Below are 22,778 nucleotides of genomic sequence, written 5' to 3'. Positions count from 1 at the left end.
AAAAAAAGAGTTATTAATGGTAAAGGTATCTGTTAATTGAATGTTGCTTAAAATAAGGAACAGTTTAATCCCATAATTTGCTCTAACTAATTAGAGTTTAATAAGGAACGTTTTAACATATTTGTATATGTATTTTTATAGCAACCTTTTACTAAAATACAAAATACATATTGCTATTTTTCGTAATTTTGAAACTGTTGCTATAAAAGTTATAATTATGGCTCTACAGTTGCTATTTCTGAAATTTCCCCTTTAAAATAACCCCAATTAGATTAAGGATTTACAAATTTAGTCTATTTGTTAAATTAGCCTAATTATAAGAATTTAATCAATTGAATTTAAATTTTTAGCGTAATTAAAAATTAGTTGACCAATTACATTGTAATTATGGCCAAATCAATTTCAATTCAGGTCTAATTTAGGAGTTGGCTAAATTGAAACAACGCTTGAAACAAATTAACAACCGATTTAATCCCGAGTTTCTTGATTTCATAAAATCAAACACATATTTTTAAAAGGCTAAACCCATCGACAGACCGTCAAACTTGTCCCGAAAATTCACTTACACCCCTCAACTAAGGCTTGTACCTATCAGGCCCCTAACCCACCCGAATTTTGATCCAATTGAGCCTTTTTTACACAATCAGCAAAAGGTACATAGAGAGTGTGTTACATTCGGGTGACATGGCACAAACGATAAATTAAACGATGACACTTGTCATTAAATTATAATTAAAAATTTTAAAAAAGAATAAAAAATAAACCCTTACCCCGCCCGTGCGCCACCACCCCACCCCACCCACCCTCCTCTTCTTTACAATTTTGTTGAATTAAATTTTTAATTTTGTAAATTAAATTAAATTTACATTTTTATTGATTTGTGAAAAAATATTTACATTTTTTCGGCAAAGTTTTATTTTTTCCGGCAAAGTTTTATTTTTTTCCGGTAAAGTTTTATTTTTTCGGTCAAAGCTCCATTTTTTTGGGCAAACTAATGGCGGAAAAGAATTAAGAATATGATCGAACTAAGAATAAAAAATTCAAATCGAATTCAAAGATAAATTCAAAACTAAGAACAAAAAGGAGAAAAAGGAGAAAAAGTAGAAAAATGGGAGGTAAATTGGCAAAGTTTCATTTTTTCCGGCAACGTTTTATTTTTTTCGACAAACTAATAGCAAAAAAAAATTAAGAATAAGATCGAACTAAGAATAAAAAAATTCAAATCGAATTCAAAGGTAAATTTAAAACTAAGAACAAAAAAAGAGGAAAAGTAGAAAAAATGGAAGATAAATTAAGTTTAAGAAAAAAAAATAAGGACGAAGAGTGGGAAAGAATATGAAGAGGGGGTGGGGGTATCGGATTGGGTGGGTGGGGAGCCTTTTTTTAGAAAAGTTTTATTTTATTAAAAAAAAATTGGGACCTCAGTGACACTTGACACGTTTTCATTCGTTAATTATTCAAAAAAAACGTGTCTCGCGCGCTTCTAGGGAGTGGACAAAACGCGGAGTGCCACATAGGCAAAAAAGGCCTGATTAGATCAAATTTGGATGGGTTAGGGGTCTGATAGGTACAGGTCTTAGTTGAGGGGTTTAAGTGAATTTTTCGGACAAATTTGAGGGCCTGTCGATGGCTCTAGCTTTTTTAAAATAAACCATTTTAGAACATATTATATTTCAATCGAGATTTTAACCATTTGAATTAATTTTCAAGATAATTTTTTGATTAAAATTCGATTTTCGTAATACAATTATTTAAGCAATAAAATTATAAAATTTCATATAATTGAATACGATAATATATAATCTTTACTTAAAATGCCAAAATTACCCAGATAACTACTTTGAAAAGCTTTTTATTCGGATAAAATAAATATTGTAATTTTATTTAAAATTGAAGAAGCTCGGAATTCAACTTAGTCATGGAGGGCAAAAATTAGGTGTTAACATGAAGCTTCATTGATACTAATTTAATTATCAATTTCATACATTAAGACCTCAAAAAAAACATTACTTAAGTATGAAATGAGTATATAAACTGGTTTCAACAAAATTTATTAAACGAATTGATGGATATCATATTATGTACCATTTTCATACATTAAAAACAGCTATAAGAATACATCATTTATATGTAGAATCTTATATAAACTAATTTCATAAATTGAGACTCCAAAGTTGAAAATCTTTTAAAATATAACTTTGTTATATATAAACTACTTTCAACTTAATCGTATAAAATAATACATGAATACTATTTTGTATACAATTTTCACATATCAAAATTAAATTATTAACATATAATATTTATTGACATCAATTTTCATACGATAATTCTACCACCAATATTATTGCAAATTTAAAATTTATGAATTAGAAATTAAAGATATATATAATCCGTAATTATAGAGAGATTGGATAAAGAGGAACTATGAAGAGAGAAGGAGAATATTTGTTTTTGTCTTTTAAAAAAAATGAATATAAATATAATTGAAGAAATAGGAAAAAACATGTCCATTAACAGGTTACATAATTTTAGCCACATAATAATTAAGTCTCCTTTTTTTAACAAAAATATAAAAGAATTTTTTCCTTAATTTTGTTTTGTTTTAAATCTGTTATTAATTTGTTTTTCTTTTTTCTTTTTTAAAAAAATTGCAATCTAAGAAGTTATTGTTATGACTTGCAATATATAATCTAAGGATGTATATTTCTATTTTTTTCCCTTATAACAACCCTAATTCATTATTCAATATTAACTTCACAATTCTATATCAGCAGTGCCTCACGACCTCACAATCCTAATTTTATTTTTTGATTCTCAATTCTCACTTTCGTCAACGTACTTAGTAGTCACTGCTCACTTCCATCAACAAGTATACTATTTTATTTTTAAAAAATACCCTCCAACACTAAATAAATTATTTAAGAAAGTAACACAATGATTTAAGACAAAAAAAAAAATTCAGACATTAATGTAGAAAAAAAAAGGATGAATCGGAAGTCACTACTCACTTTCAGTCATGACAAAAAAGGGTCCACTACTTTGATATTCAAAATCGAAAAAGTCAAATCGAATTTGCAGAAATCAAACCATACCGAATTTATTTCAGTTCGGTTGTGGTTGTCATTTTCACCAGGTCGAAAATCAAAAAATCGAATCGATATTAAATAACTAAACCGAACAAATCGAACGTCCACCCCTAGATGGGATAACTAAAAATATCCCATAAGGTGGGATATTTCATGGGATTATTTTATCCCTTACTTCTCATGGGATAGTAATCCCACCATTTTAGTACAAATGGTGGGATAAAATAGTCTCGAGATTAAGTAACATCTTATACCAAATATGAAATAAAGTTAATCTCAAATTTTATCTCGGAACTATTTTTCTTATCCCTTCTACCAAACGAGTCGTTTGGTGTGAGGTATAAGGGATAAATAGTTTCCGAATAAAATGAAATATCTCATGTCTGGTGTGAGGTATTAATTAGTATTGGGATTATTTATCTCATCATTTACATTATAGTGATGACATAAATTATCTTAAAATAACTAATTTTAAAATTAATTATTTCGAAATAGCTCTTTTCCAATCAAACAACCCCTTAACAATCTACGCCAAAGAAACAAATATAATATTCTCTCTATCTCATTTTGTGTATCGTCATTTTTGTTTTTATTTGTTCCAAAAAAGACTGTCACATTTCTTTATTAATAATTATATATTATTGATTTCACTTATAAGGTCTGCCTTATTGATTCCACTTTAATTAAGGATAGCAATAGTATATTTTTTTTTAATAAAGAACAATTTGATAAATATCATCAAATCTTTCATTATTTCTTTGGCTTTGTATCTGATAAAATTATGGCAAACAAAAATGGGACTAATGAAGTATTTCATGATAAAAATCTAATAACATGAAAATAGAGGAATAATTAGATGGTTTAGTAAGAGGAATAAGAATAATTAATTTTGAGATTAACTTAAACAAGAAGCTTATATACATTTGATTGAAACAACTCATCCCGAAATGAGTTATTTGGGGATTATAATGTTTTCAAATACCACCATATTGTTCCTGTAATCGGAAAACAATAACCTAACCTACCTCATTTTCTCTTGTTTTTCAGTTATGAACCCATTTCGCATGAACTTGACACTCATATTAGCTTTACTATCCACTAGTTTTCCATACAATTCATGGGCTGTACATACTTATTTGGGATCTGAAACTGAGTCACTGACTCGGGAGCTTGTGGAATGGGCTAGGCAACCGGAGTTCTTGGATTGGTTGAGAAGGATTAGAAGGAAAATCCATGAGTACCCAGAATTGTCATTTCAAGAATACCAAACGAATCAACTCATTCGAAATGAGTTGGACTCACTTGGGATTAAGTACAAGTGGCCAGTAGCTAAAACTGGTTTGGTTGCAACTATTGGATCTGGTGCCAAACCTTGGTTTGGCTTGAGAGCTGATATGGATGCTCTCCCCATTCAGGTCTCTTTCTTGATTCTTCGAATATAAGTAACTTTATTTTATTGCCTTATAGTTCACCCTTTTGGATGTTGTGTGTAGACTGTTTTTCACTTCATATTATTTCGTTGTTGTTACTGCTGTTATTTTTGCATTTCCTCTTTCAGATTGCTTTGATATGCCTTTTTTAAAGATGCGTGTCTATCGGAAGTAGCCTCTATATGGTATGTTTTTGTTGTTGTCGATTTTTGACTCCTGTTGGAGTGGGCTAAAGTCCCATGTTGGTTGGGCAATGGATTAGCTGTCTACTTATATGGATTTGGGCAAAGCTCCCCTTACGGGTTAGCTTTTGGGTTTAAGTTAGCCTCAGGTGTCATATCTATTTATGCAATCAGAGCCAAATCCATTTCCGTTTGGACTCTTGGTCCATGCTCCAGTTGGACCTGGGCGTGAAGGGGGTTTAGAGTGGACTGAAGTCCACATTGGTTGGGGAATGGACTGGTGAACTGGTTATATGGACGTAGACAATTCTCCCCTCATCAGCTAGCTTTTGGAGTAGAGTTATACTTAGATGCCATATCTTTACGCCTCAATTAGCTAAAAACTAGGCTTATTGTTGGGTTGGAGGTGGCAATATTATGAAAAGCTGATTTGTCATAGTTACATTGAAACTCAAAAATAATGAAATGATTAATCTTTTGACCATATTGTGCATTTCTGGCAGTTGAATCACCATCCAATGATTAGTTATTTGTTAGATGGTTGCATTGATGGTGGGGTTGGGATACTAATTGCTTTCCCGAAATAAAGGCTTAATTATTTGATAGTACCTTTGTTTTTGCAATAAAGATCATTTTAAAATTCTAAATGGTGTAGTATCTTTTGATTGAAGAGGGAGAAATCAGTCTGCTTGCGGTGCTAGGTGAGAGGGATTTTCAATCATTCTGTAGTTAAAATTTGAAATGTCCAGCAATTTGCAAACTCTACTTAAAAATTCTAAGGTTAAACAGTTGAAAAACATTATGTGTTACATGCCTCGAAGAACAGATAGAAGTTCACCCCTAAAAGTTAAACCTATTCTTCCTTAATGAAGTTGCTGCCATGTGACCATAAGGTCATGAGTTCAAGCCGTGGAAACAACCTCTGGCTGAAATGCACGGTAAGGCTACGTCCAATAGACCCTTTGGGTCCAGCCGTTATCCAGATCCTGCACATAGCGGGAGCCTTAGTGTATGGGGCTGCCCTTCATTAAAGAAGGTTGCACTTAATTCTTCATGGTGGAGGCCAAAACTGTATGTGTGATACTGTATACCTTATACTGCTTGAAATTACCATTAGTTCATCCTTTTGGCTTCATTTACTATCTTATTGATATGTTTTGTTGTCTCCACCTCCTTCATTCCTAATTTTGGAGCCAAGTCCTCAGTGTTGAGCTGCTAAGATGTTGACATTGTGGATCTTATCTTACTTGTTAAAACTGCCATTGAGGGAATTTTTAGGACATTTGTATGATGATGCATTGATGCTTGACTTAGCTTCCATTTTAAGATTCCACCAAAACTACGCTATATATAAGTTATCTCATACTTATGTGCGAAGATAATCGGACATATCGGTGTAACATGTTAGGTAACAATCAATTCTTTGGTTTCTTTCACTAGCTCGTAGCCATGGATTGATTCAGATGGGAGGTTGAGAAGAAGTGCAAATTCGAGAGTTGAAATATATTTCTGAATTTAACAATCATAGTTTGGAGAGCATTACTCGAACTCACACTATTCTCTCCTATGACCTCCACCAGCATTGGTGGGAGAAGGGAAAAAGAATGACCATAAACATAGCTCTTATTTTCATATTTGCTCAATCAGTGTTTTGTCAACTGTCTCTGCTAAAAAAAATTGAGTTCCTCTACAATGACTAGACTAACTGATTCAAAGTGTAACTTCGAAGGAATTGGTAGATTGGGAGTGCAAAAGCAAGATCAATGGCAAAATGCATGCTTGTGGCCACGATGCTCATATTACCATGTTACTTGGAGCAGCTAGATTGATTCAGAACAGAAGGGACAAGTTGAAGGTAGGAGAAATATTATTATTTCTGATGAATTAAACATGATATGTTAAATTCTCAATAAACTGATTTGGGTAATACTTCACTCTGAACTGAAGGGCACAATTAAACTTGTCTTCCAACCTGCAGAAGAAGGATTTGCTGGTGCCTCCTATATGTTAGAAGAAGGAGCATTAGATGGGTTTCAAGCAATGTTTGGCTTGCATGTCTGGCCATTTATGCCCGTTGGCACTATTGGTTCAAGACCTGGTCCTATTATGGCTGGCTCTAGCAGGTTTAGTGCAATAATGCAAGGGAAAGGGGGCCATGCAGCAATTCCGCATAAAACGAGGGATCCAATTTTGGCTGTTTCTATGGCAGTTCTTGCACTCCAGCAACTTGTTTCTCGAGAAACTGATCCTTTAGAGCCAAGGGTATTTGTCGCTTGTTTGAACAGTTAAAAACATAATTTTCTTTTTGTGTAGAATCCTAAATTCCTAGAAGGATCTAAATATTTCTGTTGATTTTTGATGCATGCAGGTGCTCTCTGTTGCATTTGTAGACGGTGGTCAAGCCGGTAATTTAATTCCTGCAAGTGTAAGGTTTGGTGGAACCTTCCGGTTCATGACATTAGAAGGATATTCCTATCTTAAGCAGAGGATCAAAGAGGTACTATCAAAGTTTTCTCTAGGAACTAAGGCCTTCCTCAAGTTCTGGAGAACTTTTCGACCTTCTTTGAGCTTCTCTCTAAACTGTAGCTTTGATAACTTCTATCTGAAATATCATGCAATAGAAGGGTCAATAATTGTAAAACCAGTGCTCTACTTTTTCAGGATTTTTCTCATTGCTCACCATATACCAGTTCTCTTGTATTGTTTGCTATAACTAAACATTTTTATCTACGAGTAACACCAGAAATGCTTGCTACAAACAGATTATTGAGACTCAAGCAGGCGTACATCAGTGTTCTGCCACTGTTGATTTCATGGAAGAAATGAGGCCATATCCACCAACTATAAATGATCCCACCATATATGATCATAGTAAAAGAGTTGGAGAAATCTTGCTTGGCAATAATAGCGTGCAACATTCCCCAGCTATGATGGCTGCAGAGGACTTCGGGTTCTATTCCCAGAGGATGGCAGCTGCATTATTTTTCATTGGGACGCAAAATAAAACAACCGCATCTGCTTCTAAAGGTTTGCACTCCCCACACTTCACCATTGATGAAGAAGTTCTTCCAATAGGAGCAGCCCTCCATGCTGCTGTTGCGATATCTTACTTGGATACACACTTTCTGTCGTAGACATTGGTGATTATTACTCTTTGGCAAGTGAACAGCCATCTGCTTATAAACGAAAATGTTGAGATTTGACTTTATTTATTAGCAGACAATTCTGTAAGCTTTATATCCTCTTCTCCAACAAATGATGCTTAATCAAGTGACACAAATCCTCTTCTGCCTCTTTTTTAATCCAACGCAGCTCTCTTCTCCATAGAAGAAGGCTATGGACTTTTATATTTTCACTTATTTATTGGCATGTACGTTTTTGTGCTAAATTTTTCTCGACTACTTTTCATTGAACTGATTTTAGTTTTCTTCAGTTTTCCATCACTTTCTTGCTTTTCGTTTTTGCTTGTACATTTTTACCTTTTTCGTGTTTTCCTTTTGCCGCAACGATTTTGTTGCTCGGCATACATACGGTAAGAAACACAGAGAGATCATGCTATTCCCATCTAAAAGTTACTTAAAGAAAAAATCTTAGTATTTCTTTTTCCAGACTATGGAAATATGTGATCTTGGAAATTGCTAGGTATTGTGTTAAAAGAATTCTGCTCTCTATGATAAAAATTAAACATTGGCCTCTGAATGTTTTTTAGCTTTGTGAATAATCCTTCAAACAGAAGTCATGTAGCAATTTGGTGGAACTTATAATGGTGCTTTTGCAGTGGAAAATAAATGTGGATATCCAGTAGGAGTGGCCGTTAGGAAGATCGAAATGGGTTGAATCAATGAATGTCCTGCTAAAGTATTGCTAAGCGCTAATTAGGGTGAACAAAATTAAATTGCAAATTTGAGTCAAATCAAACAAAAAATTTTGACTAATGATTTGATTTGACTTGGCTGGTAGTGAAAAAAGAAATATTCGATTATAATTGGTTTGGTTTGATTCTAACTAAAAAAAGCCTAACCAACCATTTGTACAATTTTTAAAAATATATAATACATAAAAATATTTATATGTAATTTATAAATATTTCTTAAACTTTTTCATAGTCTTTTATCTTTCAACACATTATTTTTAGTTTAAATTTGAAATTTTAAATGGTCCAAATAAGTTTTATAGCTCAGATATCAAATAAAAATCAATATTATTGCTGACAAAAATATTCAATTAAACACTAGGAATGATAATAATATTGGATATCTTTTCTTTAATTTTGTATAAATACATAACCTAAATTTATTATTTTTAATTTAATATTTAGTATAATTTTTTTAAGGAACACCTAACGTAGTTGTATCTTACAACAATTAAAAAAATATTTACAGCACAAGTTAATTATATATTTTACGAAGACTTTACCGAAAAAACCGAGAAAATGAAAAAACTCGAAGTTGAAAACCCAATTTTATTTAATTTATAGATTTAAAAACCCAACGCAAATAGTTTAGATTTACATGTGAAAAATCCAAACCAACCCGTAGGAGTACACCCCTAGTGCCACCTATGAAATGCTTGTAATTTGAACTACTCCCTCCGTTTCGGAATATGTGAATCCTTCTGTTTCGGAATAAGTGAATTATTGGGGTATTTATTGATATTTTAAAATAAGTGAATCATTGAATCTTTTTTCAAATTTGCCCTTATGATTTGACAACCAATTAACTTTTGAAAAGGATCACAAAGGATCACAAGATCAGTTTCTTTTTTTGAGGTAAAAATGAAAAATCGTATTAAATTTATGTCTTTAATACTTTTTCCTTAATATGTGTATCAAAATCCAACAATTCATTTATTATGAAACGGGAGCATTAATTGCTTGTGGAAATGCTCGTTTTCAATTACGCTGATAAAGCCACATCATTTTGGTCTTTAGTTATTCTTAATTTTTTTTGCTTGTACTCTCTTCATCATCCTCATGATCACCAAACGTTTAGCCATTGTTCTATATTTTTCATAAAAAACTCCCACTCCCTATAAGAAATTGAGAACAGAATAATGGATCAACGTCTTTGGCGTACAGAAGCCATACATTTCTTGCATACTAAAATTTGTTATCTAATGGCTTGATAGGATTGAGTTTGATAACTCAACTAAGACAGATCCATACATTTCTTGCATACTAAGATTTGCCATCTAATGGCTTGATTGGATTGAGTTAGGTAACCCAAAATATCTAGTGCCTTCACCAGCAGAAGTTTCAGATACGTACTACTCCAATCCTGGTTTCTTTACTAAAGCTATTTTAAACTTGATAAAGGGCTATACAGTTACTTTTTAAAACTCCTGGGTGCTGCAATATATACTTATGGTAGGACTAGGGATCTACAATTCATTACTAAAGCCTTTAAGCTTGATAAAGGGCTAGATGCAGTTACCTTTTAAAACTCCTGGGTGCTGCAATATACACTTACTTATGGTAGGACTAGGGATCTACAATTCTGAGAAAATTAGAAGAAATTTATAGGAAACAAGAGCAGGACATTATCTCGCATATCTGACATACTCACAAGCACATAAAAAAGATTAGTCTGTAATTTTTGCCGCCCCTGTACAACACTCATCTCTGTGGTTGGCCAGCACTACCAAAATTATCACAGTACTTATGCTATTTTTACCATTTCAGTATTGGAAGAGCTGTACCAAGAACGTGTATGGTGCCTTCTATCTAGAGTTCAAACTCAACAGTGAAGGAATCAGAGCTGCTATTGAATCAGCATCTTACTCTTCAACGGAAAGCTCAGCAACCAAAAATTTTCCTCTGCTGGAAACCAGTCCACAGATATGGCACCTTAGTTGTTGCTGGTTTAGTAAGCTAAGTATCTCCATCCTTTATGATTATGAGTCCCAACAAAATCACTGGTTATTGCCCCGATGAATTGCTGAACCCAAATGCAGTTCCACAAAAAGCCAAGGCTGTAGCTACTTGCAAAGCTTGGCAAGAAGTCTCATTGTATCTTGAATAAGGTCTTCAATTTCACAACTAGCCTCCAATCTTCAACAGACAGGTCATTCTGTAGAGTTTCACAGACGCATCAAGTAAATCTGAAGATTAGCCCAAATAAAGGGGAGCAAGGTTCAAAGTTGCCTGTGTGATAGGGTTGGTTCACCATAAAGCTATTTTTACATACCCGGAAATTGGCCTTGAGAATGTCAATGGATCTTCTCGATACTTTGCTAACAAGCTCGTCTTCGATTTCAAAATGCCTGCCGAACATCTTCTGTTGCTCCTCAGGGTTGGACCCAACTATCTGCAATTTAAGGCACGAGGTGAGTCATATAATATGCATAGATGAAAATATCCAAGTCAATTTGCTTAGAACTACTGAAGGAAATTTCTCACAACTGATATGCAAAGACTGATGCCGGAAACGAACAGAAATATCTCAAATATTACCACATTGTTTAAATAGGGGATGTAACAGACCAAATTCTTTATGCAGATAGATATCAACCAACTTGTGGCTTCATACCTTAATGGCCACCCTCTGGCCTTTCTTGGCAAAGTCAACAGGTCTATGGTTGTTCTCGATGGACGCAATCCGACCAATATCAATGAATTCCCTCTGTGGAATACATATTGGAGTGCCGACCTATTCAAATTAAGCTCATTACAACATGGGAGTAGAACATTAAGAAGCATCTACAAATGAAGGTTGACAAAAGAGCACTACTACCGCAAAAAATGTGATACAGCTGTGAGCAGGAGAACAGTAATGCATACTAATAAAAAGGGGGAGAAGAGAATTGAAAAGGGCAATATTAGCGACAATACTCAAAAGAACTATCCTCTGAAAATTAAGGATCTCTTAGCCAAAACAAAGTGAAACCCGCTTCAACATACAAAATCAAGGTATAAAGAATGATTGGGATGTGCTCAAAACCTTTTGAAAGAGAACACCACAACAATAAGAAAAGATTGTATTCATATATTACCACAATTAATAGAAAAGGTAATTTTTTCAAATGCAGTTCTAAGAATTTGACTTTTTTTTTTGATGTGTGTGTTTGGTGAACGAGATTCCATGAATCGGTGATATAAAGAAGCAATAGTTGATACCCTGGCAATGCCCTCAAGAACATCAGCTCCTACGACAATTGGGTCCTTCTTGTTGAAGACACAATTAGGTACAATCTTGAGCACACAGGGGAAGACTGCTTCTTCAGCAACTTCCTTCTTTTTTTCTTCCTTGAGATTATCAATATAGGCCTTAAACTGATCGAATAGGTGATAAATAATATCAGCCATAAAAATTTTTACACCAGCCTCATCTGCAAGTTCTCGAGCTTCTTGTGTCACTTTCACGTCAAAGGCCAAGATTGTTGCATACTCTTTCTTCTTCTCAAGCATGACACTGGCTTTCATGACATCCTTTTTGTGCACAGGGCCTATGCCAATTCCACTAACAGGTATTCTTACTTCGTCAGTTTTCAAGAACTCCAGCAAAGCTTCCAATGATCCAAGCGTAGAGGCTTGAACATAAACTCCCTCCCCACTTCTATCAATCCTGCTCATCACCGACCTCATATCTTCCATGGCTGCTTCTTTTATGTCCTCCACATCATCATCAGGCCCCACAACATATAAACTAGTGCCAGCAATTGCATGCTCAAGTCCCTGTACAAAATGAGAGAACCAACGGGCAGAAGGAGGTTATCCTTTCAATCACATGACTTCTAGGACACTCTACAGCAATAACGAAGATTTACCATGGTGGAAAACGATGGCATCATGCATCAAGACAAAAACTACTCAAAAAACAATAAGATGAAATAAAAAATCCTAGAAGTGGCACTAGTTGGCTTCAATGTCAAGTTTTACTCAACTAACAAAACAGACACAAGAAATGCTGAACCTTTGTCAAAATCGGGAAACTAGTCTATCATCATTTCAGGTGCATTATGATAATAATTTATTAGAGGTATTTTCAAAGATCCAACATAGAGAAAATGAAAATTGACAGGACATCCAGGATGACAATGAAAAATAAAGACAACCTCTTCCCTAACCAGGATAACGTTTTCATGGAAAAAGAAACCAGCAGGAAGGAAAGAAATGGCTCCATCCACCTACCATTTCAGTGCAATTTACAACCATCCTCCAAATCCCTATAAAAAGTTGCTTCTAAAGTAAGCAAGATTCTGACAAATATCCAGCACAATCCCCTTACCTCCCTGATAGGATCCAAAGTGCCCTAAACTCAAGTGAAGAAATCACATAGCTCAACTTCACCATCCCATGACAAGATTATAGACAAAAGAACTCCAACATAAGTTGCCTGAACTACAATTGACAATCAAGAAATGCTTTCTACCCAAGGATGAATTGAACGCCTTGGAGATATCGCACTAATAATTCAACTCACCACAGCCGTTGAACACGAGTAGGATGCAATGCATACGGGTCTCTCAAATTGAAGACAGAAGTAATGATGAACGAGTAAAAAAGTACACATTCGGCTCCAAATTACAGATATCATTTTTATGCGTACATGCCCCTGGACCAGTTCTCTAGCCCAATAACCTTTCAAAGGTCTAAGCAAGACAAAAATACGGATACTATAAAAGAGAAATCAAGAACACACATTAACAAGCAAATGACATTACCTGAGCACTAATCTTTATCCCCTGTGCAGCTTTGATTTCTTTATGATGCAGATATGATCCCTGAATAAGATATTACCCGAAAATAAAATCATTCATCACTTCATGCAAACATTAAACATCATGAAAAGAACTTCATTCTTAAGAATGTTTCATGTTTTGTGCACTACAAGTTAAAAGTGCTGAAAAACATACTAGGAGATGAGCGAACATATCATTCTGAAACTTTAAACCAGACAACTGGATCTAACAATTGAAGACAACAAAGGGTGGCAAAGGCAGTTCGTATTGGGGAAATAAATCTGACACCATAGATAAACTTGGCTACCCTTTTTTATGTGAAATTTTAGAGTGGGAACTCCAAGTTCTGCAAATATAGCAGCAATGTTGAATTTTGAAGCACTTTAGCTCAACTAATTAAACCCATGAAAACATCCAGACGTGTGAAAACATTTATACAATTCAAAATCAACGGACCAACAGCCATTACTTCACAAGCCCTACCACCAATTGTGGAGTAGAGAAAAAACTACAAGAGGGGAAAAACAAGACTAGTTGAACTTCTTTTATGACCAAAACAACAGACTATGAAGTCAACATGCCAGACAGCCACATCTATAACATGAGCTGAACCATCTGCAATATAGTCAACTTTCTACTTTTCATTTGCCACATTTAGCAATAAAAAATCTAGATTAGTTTGGCACCAACAGAGATGGATTGAGGATTTAACATCTGCCGGTGCCGCTATTTTATGTATAAAACGAACCTATACTGACTAGAAAAACTGAACAAGAACGGTGTATCAGAGGCTTGGTATTTGAGTAATTCAATTAGGTCTTTATTAATAAATAGAAAAAGTTCGACTTTAGTTCAGCTTTGTACTTCTATTTAAATCATATTCTAAGATATTTATTTAAAAAAATTACAAACGACCACCTCCGATTAGAAATTTGCTGAAAAGGTATTTATTTAGTCCATACGTTTTGTTCGACTATATGAATTTACTTTTATTATTTTCAAAGTAATATTTGCAGTAATGGTTGAGTTATATGACAATTATTCCGAGGTAAAAAGTTCAAATTTTCAATATATGAGGAACAACTCAAAACGTCTTTTACATAACAACAACAACATACCCAGTGTATTCCCACAATCCATTTACATTTTTAAATTTTACATCAATCTATTTAAATTTTAAAAAAGCCAATAAGAGTTAATGATCAACTATACTTTAGTATATAAAATAATAATCTATCATTCAAAAGATAAATTTTTTAATAACTAAAATTAATCCCAACTACGCTCCGCAAGTAGGTTTGGACGAGGAGAAGAAGGGGTTTTGGGAGGTTTTGGATGAGGTGGTGAGGGGCGTCCCAAGCACTGAGAAGCTTTTCGTGGGAGGAGATTTCAATGGGCATATTGGGTCTTTGTCGAGAGGTTATGATAATGTGCATGGCGGTTTCGGTTTTGGGGAGAGGAATGAAGGAGGAGCTTCTCTTTTGGATTTTTCTAGGGCTTTTGGGTTGTGGATAGCGCATTCGAGCTTTCCAAAGAAGGAGGAACACCTTATTACATTTCGTAGTGTAGTGGCCAAGACTCGGACTTTTTGCTCCTTAGGAAGGGTGATAGAGCGCTATGTAAAGACGATAAAGTCATAGGTTGTTGGTGACGAACTTGGTAATCAATAAGAGCAGAAAGAAGAGAAGTGTGGAGGCTCGGCTCAGGATTAAGTGGGGTAGCTTGACTTTGGCTAGTACTTTGGAGATGGGGGAGAAGCTGAAGAGTAGGGAGCTTGGGAGAGTAGAGGGGATGTGGATAGTATGTGGAGACGAGTGCCAGTTGCATTAGGGAGATCGCTAGAAAGGTATTAGGTGTCTCGAGAGGTCGATCTGGCAAGCATCGAGGGAGCTGGTGGTGGAACGAAGAGGTTAAGAGGAAGGTGGAGTCTAAGAAAGTGACTTATGCTAAATTAGTTGAGAGCAAGGATGATGAAGAAAGGCAGACGAATAAGGAGGAGTATAAGGTAGCTAGAAGAGAGGCTAAGTTAGCGGTTACGGCGACTAAGACAATAGTTTTTGAGAGCTTGTATGCGACTTTAGAGGAGAAAGGAGGGGATAAGAAATTGTATAGGCTTGCCAAGGCCAGGGAGCGAAGGGCTCGTGACCTTGACTAAGTGAAGTGCATTAAGGGAGAGGATCGTACAGTGTTGGTTGAGGATGCCCCCATTAGGAAAAGGTGGCAGTCCTATTTTCATACACTTTTGAACAACGAGGGGGACAAAGGTTTCGTGTTGGGGAACTTAGAGAAGGTCTAAAGAGTGTCGCGATTATGGTTACTGTAGGCGTATCAAGGTTGAGAAGGTCAAGGGGGCTATTCGCAGGATGCGTCGGGGTAGGACGACAAGGGCAGACAAGATTCCAGTGAATTTTTGAAAGAGCACCGGCGGGGCAGGTTTGGAGTGGCTGACGAGGTTGTTTAACATCATTTCTAAGGCGGCGAAGATGCTTGAAGCGTGGAGGTGGAATTATTCTATTATATAAAAGCAACGGAGACATCCTGAGTTTCAACAACTACAGAGGTATTAAGTTGTTGAGTTATACTATAAAGGTTTGGGAAAGGGTAGTAAAGTTGAGGCTGAGAAGGATCGTAACTATCTCTGAGAATCAGTTTGGTTTCATCCTCGACTAATGAGGTCATTCACCTTGTGAGAAGATTAATGGAATAGTTTTGGGAGAGAAAAAGGACTTGCACATGGTGTTTATTGATCTTGAGAAGGCATCTGACAGAGTTCTCAGGGAGATACTGTGGAAGTGGTGGAAGTGCTTGGAGGCTAGAGAGGTGCCTGTGGCGTACACTAGGTCAATTCAGGACATGTATGATGGCGCGAAGACTCGTGTGAGGATGCTAGGGGGAGATTCGAAGCACTTTTCGATTTTGATAGGGTTGCACCAGGGATCATCTCTTAGCCCTTTTTTATTTGCCTTGGTGATGGATGTTTTGACGAGACATATTCAAGGGAAGGTGTCTTGGTGTATGTTATTTGCTGATGATGTGGTACTGATTGACGAGACTCGGGGAAGAGTTAATGATGAAGTTGGAGATTTGGAGACAGACCCTTGAGTCTAAGGGATTTCGATTAAGTAGGATCAAGACGGAGTACTTGGAGTGTAAGTTTAGTGATGTGTCGCAGGAGGCTGACGTGGTTGTGCAGCCGGACTCTCAGGCCATTCAGAAGAGAGAGAGTTTCAAGTATCTGGATCTATGATTCAGGTCAATGGTGAGATTGATGAGGATGTCACGCATCGTATTGGGGCAGGGTGGTTGAAATGGAGGCTCGCTTCGAAAGTTTAATATGATAAGAAGGTGTCCCGAAGCTTAAAGGTAAGCTCTACAGAGTGGCAGCCCGACCGGCTATGTTGTATGGAGCGGAGTGTTGGCCAATTAAAAACTCCCACATCCAAAAGTTGAAGGTGGTGAAAATGAGAATTTTGCTATGGATGTGTGGCCATACCAAGAAACATAGGTGGAAGTGGATTAGGTGGAGGACAAGATGCGAGAAGTGAGGTTACATTGGTTCGGGCACGTGACGAGGATGGGCTCTGATGCTCCAGTGCAGAGGTGTGAGTCACTTGCTATGGATGATTTTAGGCGGGGTAGAGGTAGGCCGAAGAAATATTGGAAGGAGGTGATTAGGCATGATATGGAGCAGTTATAGCTTACGGAGGACATGACCCTTGATAGGAAGGTGTGGAGGACGCGGATTAGGGTAAAGGGTTAGGCGGTGGGAGTGCGTCAGTAACAGTAAAGGAGCATTCTTTATTTGTGCCTGGAGATTGTTATTCGTGTTGTTGAGTGATGTTTATGGTTTCGGATAGATAGTTTTTAGTAGTATCTTATGGTTATAGTATTATCTTGTGGCTAGTGGTTGTTAGTTTATTTTGCATACTGTACTAGTTTATATGCATTTATGTTTTATGTTTGTTATACTGTTATCGGTCCTAAGTCGGGGGTCTATCGGAAACAGTCTCTCTACTTCACCTGAGGTAGTAGTATGGTCTGCATACACTCTACCCTCCTCAGACCTCACTGTGTGGGATATACTGGGTATGTTGGTGTTGTTGTAATCCCAACTACTTATTGAAGAAGTTGCTCATGAATAAGGTGCAATTACAAACAAATTAAGACTAATATAATGAATTTAAGAAAAGAAAGAGAGAAATCTTAGCAAATTAAAAGGAGAAAAATAGAAAGAGGCGGGCCCCCAACAGAAACAAAAAATACCTAAAGGGCTAAAGAAGTAGATAGAAGGGTTTACAAAAAACATTCTGCGGAGAGTCGAAAATGTTGCTCAGACTCTTCAAAAATTTTAGCGGGTGCATGTTGGATTCATCAAAAAAAAAAAAAGTGTATTTTTGGAGAGTCCAACACGGGTGCGACATCGAAGTGAAGAGTCCACGCAACTTAGGTAACCATTATGGGAATGAAAACTCCAGACCATGGCACCCGCGTGCCACTTCTGTACTTCAGGTGCCATTTAACAAGTATACAAATTCTCACAGGTATCTACATACATCTACAAATTTTAACCGATACGTGTGGGTCCCGTGGCACCCCTAGCTTATAAAGTAGATCCGCCCCTAGGCACCAAGAAAATGTTGAGATATCAAGAACCAGCATAAACTCTATATCACGTATACCAAACAAAGAAACAAGTTGTGATGGAATATTTGTTTTTTAACATCTTCAAACCAATTTTAACAATTCAAGCACAAAAATAGCACCACTATTACTATGTGGACGAAATGCATCGGTTAAGCAAAACAAACCAAAAAGATTATGTTGCAGAGAAAAAGGAAGGACCTTGTCTCCATAAAAGAAAGGGTCTAGGTCCTTTTTCAACCCCATACCCCAACTGAACCCCTCCATTTTTTTGGATAACCAACCCCCTCCATTGTTTTTCTCCTGTTTCTTTGATAGTTCAAACATAACAAACTGCTTAATCATCTATTGACTACAATATACGAGTATGTCGACTCAGAATGTAATCAAATGAAAATGCATAAAGAAACACATAATTTCATACCTTTATTCGAAGTTCCTTCATTGGATGAGGCGTCAATAATGCACGGATTGAGGTGACAATAGGTTCCTGCACAGAAAATAGGATAGAGAAAGAAAAAGTTGAACATCAGACATTCACAATTACCGGAGGAATCTTACCGCACCATAAGAATAATAGAAGCTTGCCTGCATGCCACAAACTACTATTTGATCTCCTTCATGGAGCACACCATTGACCAATACCACATCAATGGTTGTTCCATGACCTTCAACAACCTTAACCTCCAAAACAGTACACTGCCAAAGTAACAACAGTTAATCATAACATATTCACCTGTCTCCATGTAAGTGAAGTGAAAATGGTATATGAATCATACTTGGACTTCATTGCTGTATCTAAGTCTCCCAACCATCGTCTTTTGAGTCCATTGGACCAGTAATAACAACAAGTCGGGAATACCTTCACCACTGTCAGAGTCCAGAGTCATAACACATAGCTAAACTCAACAGCATAGAAGTGCTGCAGAAAAGCATAACCCAGCAAAAGAAAAATTGGCGGAAAAAATACACACACACACCTGATTGCACTAGTTGGTACAATGCTAAAAGTATCCTTCCCCATTTCTTTGTTTTTATAGTATAATTCTGTATTTATACCCTGTTCCTTGAACTGGGTTATGACCTGCAATAAATGAATAAAAGATTGATGAGATGAGGATCGACAAAGAGCAGGAAACATTGAATTGAGACAACAGAGGTTACAAGTGACCTGAGTAAGCCTGGTATTAAATTCAAACTGAACATCTTTGGACTGTTGCTTCATTGCCTTAACAATGGGTGCATTGCGGCACACTTTCCATCCATAGAGCCTATCTACCTGCATTTGTTAAAATAAAATAAGAACTATAAAGTAAAGAATATAATCAAAGTTCAAAATAAAACCTAAAACCCTAATAAAATTCACCTTGTTCAGTGCAACAATAAATTCTGTATTCCTCATCTTTAGAAGATTAAGAGACTCAATAGTCTGTGGTTCTAACCCATGCATAATGTCTACGACCAAAATTGCAATATCACATAATCCTGAACCTCGAGAACGCAGATTAGTGAATGATTCATGTCCAGGTGTGTCAATGACCAACAATCCAGGGACCTTCAGCTTGGCATCAGCTTTCAGCTCCTTAGTTCTCTCCCTTATATTGTCAGCTGGAAAATAGGTTGCACCTATCTGCTGTGTAATCCCTCCAGCTTCACCTTCTTGAACATTAGTGCCACGTATGCAGTCAAGCAGCTTGGTTTTACCAGTATCAACATGCCCCATGATACAGCATATAGGAGACCGGAGATTGTCTTCACTCTCGCTTTGAGAAGCACCAGGTTTTTCAGTTCCTTGCCCTGCAACCACAACCTCAGGTTCCCTCTTCTTACTTACAGTATTCTTTGTGACAGCTGGTGCACTTACAACTGCTTTTTGAGTAGGAATTACAGCCTTGGAAGCAACAGGCAGTGGACCCGCATCACTTGCAACAGACCTTGCAACCTTAATCTCTTTCTTAGTGATAGGTTGGGGATCTGAATCTAGCTCTTCATCTTCAAAAGCACTCTTTCCTGGCAGTTTAAGATCAGCATCATCCCAACTTCTTGCATCCCATTCCTCATCATCATCCTCTTCCTCAACTCTGGTTTCTTCAGCATCAGCTACTTCTGACTTCTCCTCTATGCTTACAAAATCCATATCCTCAACCTTCTCAGTTTCCATGGCATCAACCTCAGAGACGATCTCCTGCAGATTTTCTTGCACTTGTGTGCTTTCAACAGACTCTTCCTGAGCTTTTCCATTAGACAGAGCATGTGCCTTTGACTTCTTTGATTGATAAATAGGCCGCTTGGTTGCCTCTTTTTTAGTCTCCCCAGTTGAGAGTGGTAAAGCCCCGCCACTAGCAAGAAATTGCTTTCTCATTGCTTCTAATCTTCGAGCTTCTTCCTTTTGCTTTCCAGTAAGCAATTTCCCTTCTTGTTTCTTTTTCAAGAGCTTTTCCTTCTCCCTCTCTTTTCTCAAGCGTTTTTTCTCCTCTGCAAGTCTTTCTAGTTCTTCCAGTCGAAGACGTTCTTCTTCTTCCTTCCTTAATTTTTCCTCCTCTTCTCTTTTCTTCCTTTCTTCAGCTTCCTTCATTTTTTTAAGTCTCTCTTGCATCTCCCTAACCTGCTTCGACTGCTTTTTATCTGCCAACTTTCCTTTGGTATCATTCTTTGTTACTTCCTGCTTTTCCTCCATCTCAGAGACAGCCGCAGCAGCTGCCTTTTTCTCTTTCTCCTTCTCCTTCTTCTTTTTCTTCTTCTTCGCAGCGGCAGACTCCACAGCTCCTTCCTCAACTGCTTCTCCTTCCCCTGTATCATTTCCTAATGGAGACGGCAGTTGACTTTTCTCCTCTTGTGGAAGAGAAGCATTAGCAGGTTGAGCAGGAGCAGGGATTGCTGACCCTTCACCAAGCTCTGCCAGAATCTTGTCGATCTCATCTTCATCTTGTTGAACAGTACGCCCACCCTTTTTTTTCTTGGTTTTGTTCTTTGAAGTTTCTGACACATCAGTTGTCTGCTTTTTGCCTCTATTATCATCAGCATCTTCCCCATTAACCCCTAGGCTAGTTTGGTCTTGATCAGCAACACTGGTTGAGTCATTTCCGACATCAGTGGCCAATGGGCTCGATGTACTTTTATTCTTTTTCTTAGATGACTTCTTTTTACCTGAAAAAATAATTCCTGCTGCATCATCTTCTTCAATTGCCTCTGACTCCAATTTAGGAGAGGCATCTTCATCATTTTCTTCGTCAAGAAGGGCAGTACTAAAAGAAACACCAGTACTCTTACCGGTAAAGGCAACAGCTGGCTCTTCATCTTCCTCAGACAGCATCCCAGTTTCGCCATCCTCATCATCAATGGCGTGAAACGCAGATGTAGCAAACAAACTTGCACTGCTCTTCCCCAGTTTTAAATCCTTAGTTTTTCCTGTAAGGGAGGCAACGCTTTCAGCCTCTCGGCCATTATCACCAGCCACTCCATCCCTATCCCTCGTCAAACCCGCCATGTCTTCATCATCATCATCATGTCCTAGAATTCCAAAACTAGACGTACTAACCCCGCCCTTCTTCCCCTTTTTACTTTTTTTCTTGCCAAATGCCATTGCCGGTGCTACTTCCTCTTCCTGAATCCCAGACTCCGCAGATATTTCAGTCCCGATAGAGTACTCATCATCATCAATAGCCACATTCTTCTTCTTCGACTTGCCTCCTCCACCAACCTGCTTAGCACGATTCTTTTCACCACCTCCCAACTTCTTTTCCTCATCCTCCTCCTCTCGTTTATCCTCTGTATCATAATCATCTTCATCTCGACCCCCAGATTTCTTGCCCTTCTTACCTCTTTTCTTACTAATCTCCGACACTGCCACGCCTTTGTCTTCCACAACGACAGGCTCTTCAGACAATTCTGTCCCAACAGAGTATTCATCATCATCTATCATCCGATTCTTCTTCTTCGACTTTCCTCCACCACCAACACCAACACCACCCTGCTTGGAAGATTCTAGACTCTCTTCTTCACGCACAGGCTTCTTTTTCCCCATTGAATTCTACTTGTAGTTTCGGCTGATTTACTATTCCAACAACAATTCAAGCAAGACCAAACCTTCAAATCCCTGATTCCTAATTAACAAAAAATATATATAATTAAGACTAGCCAAAATCTACTAAGAAAAAGTAGTTAAGGAGCAAATTACGAAATCAATTAATCAATAAACCTCCATTCCACAATCAAATAAAATCAAAGATAAATTGGAACAACTAAATTTTTTTTAAAGAAAAAAAAAATCATAAGCATATTGATTTACCTTAATTGAGCGAATGGAGAAAAAATACCGATAGGAATGTATTTCAGTGATAGTTATATGTGCAAATTGATATATAATATGTATATAACAGATGCAGTTTGTTTGGTTGAATTTTTGGAAGAACAGAAAGAGAGAGAACCAAAATAGAATACAAAAAATTGTTAGGGTTTTCGCTGGGCCCATTGCGGGAAATTTTCAGATCTAGCCATTCTGGACACCCTTTTGAAAAATAACCCTACTTTTCAGAAGTTTTTGAGAAATAGCCGTTTTCATAATGAAGAAAAAAAAGAGCAAATTTCATGCTAGAAAATAGTAAAATCACTCCGGGTTTGTTTGAAAAGTCATCCGGTAATTGAAATTGATGTAATTATTAGGATGGTAGTAATTAGGGGTGTACAGACCAAACCGTCAAGTCAAATCGAATCGATGAACCAAACCAAACCGAGAAAAAAAACCGACTTATGGTTTA

The 22,778-nt window shown here is 36.7% G+C and overlaps 2 protein-coding genes across 3 annotated transcripts; one reads left to right on the top strand and one right to left on the bottom strand.

Annotated features, from left to right (window-relative positions):
• The first annotated feature begins 3,944 nt into the window (after positions 1-3,944).
• Positions 3,945-8,056, top strand: LOC107873066 (IAA-amino acid hydrolase ILR1-like 3). Its single transcript, XM_016719783.2, has 5 exons — positions 3,945-4,504; positions 6,431-6,556; positions 6,649-6,963; positions 7,070-7,198; positions 7,464-8,056. The coding sequence occupies exons 1-5, from the start codon at positions 4,139-4,141 to the stop codon at positions 7,833-7,835; spliced, it is 1,308 nt and encodes a 435-aa protein (XP_016575269.2). The 5' UTR covers positions 3,945-4,138; the 3' UTR covers positions 7,836-8,056.
• A 2,138-nt stretch (positions 8,057-10,194) lies between these two features.
• LOC107873065 (eukaryotic translation initiation factor 5B) lies at positions 10,195-22,492 on the bottom strand. 2 transcript variants are annotated; one of them, XM_016719782.2, is made up of 13 exons: positions 22,310-22,492; positions 21,292-22,124; positions 19,388-21,168; positions 19,193-19,300; positions 19,002-19,105; positions 18,801-18,891; positions 18,610-18,720; positions 18,446-18,511; positions 13,363-13,422; positions 11,816-12,373; positions 11,229-11,348; positions 10,887-11,006; positions 10,195-10,769 (listed from the first exon to the last, which is right to left on the bottom strand). In XM_016719782.2, the coding sequence occupies exons 2-13, from the start codon at positions 22,043-22,045 to the stop codon at positions 10,704-10,706; spliced, it is 3,939 nt and encodes a 1,312-aa protein (XP_016575268.2). In that variant the 5' UTR covers positions 22,046-22,124; positions 22,310-22,492; the 3' UTR covers positions 10,195-10,703. The 2 variants fall into 2 exon arrangements, with proteins under 2 accessions (XP_016575268.2, XP_016575267.2); XM_016719781.2 differs by having other exon boundaries at positions 19,388-22,124.
• Between the last annotated feature and the right edge of the window lie 286 nt (positions 22,493-22,778).

Source organism: Capsicum annuum, chromosome 6, assembly GCF_002878395.1.
Source record: "Capsicum annuum cultivar UCD-10X-F1 chromosome 6, UCD10Xv1.1, whole genome shotgun sequence".
Classification (NCBI taxonomy): domain Eukaryota; kingdom Viridiplantae; phylum Streptophyta; class Magnoliopsida; order Solanales; family Solanaceae; genus Capsicum; species Capsicum annuum.
Note: the sequence above shows the minus strand (reverse complement) of the source record. Positions and strands in the feature narration are given on the sequence as shown.

What these genes read in the sequence shown, in the direction of transcription:
- LOC107873066 (XM_016719783.2), top strand. Translation starts at nt 4,139, where the DNA reads ATGAACCCATTTCGCATGAACTTGACACTCATATTAGCTTTACTATCC. An exon ending in CTGATCCTTTAGAGCCAAGG is followed by an intron (nt 6,964 to 7,069) that starts GTATTTGTCGCT and finishes TGATGCATGCAG; the next exon opens with GTGCTCTCTGTTGCATTTGT. An exon ending in TTAAGCAGAGGATCAAAGAG is followed by an intron (nt 7,199 to 7,463) that starts GTACTATCAAAG and finishes TGCTACAAACAG; the next exon opens with ATTATTGAGACTCAAGCAGG.
- LOC107873065 (XM_016719781.2), bottom strand. Translation starts at nt 22,045, where the DNA reads ATGGGGAAAAAGAAGCCTGTGCGTGAAGAAGAGAGTCTAGAATCTTCC. An exon ending in TAGTAGTTTGTGGCATGCAG is followed by an intron (nt 18,512 to 18,609) that starts GCAAGCTTCTAT and finishes TTTTCTGTGCAG; the next exon opens with GAACCTATTGTCACCTCAAT. An exon ending in GCCAGAGGGTGGCCATTAAG is followed by an intron (nt 11,007 to 11,228) that starts GTATGAAGCCAC and finishes CTTAAATTGCAG; the next exon opens with ATAGTTGGGTCCAACCCTGA.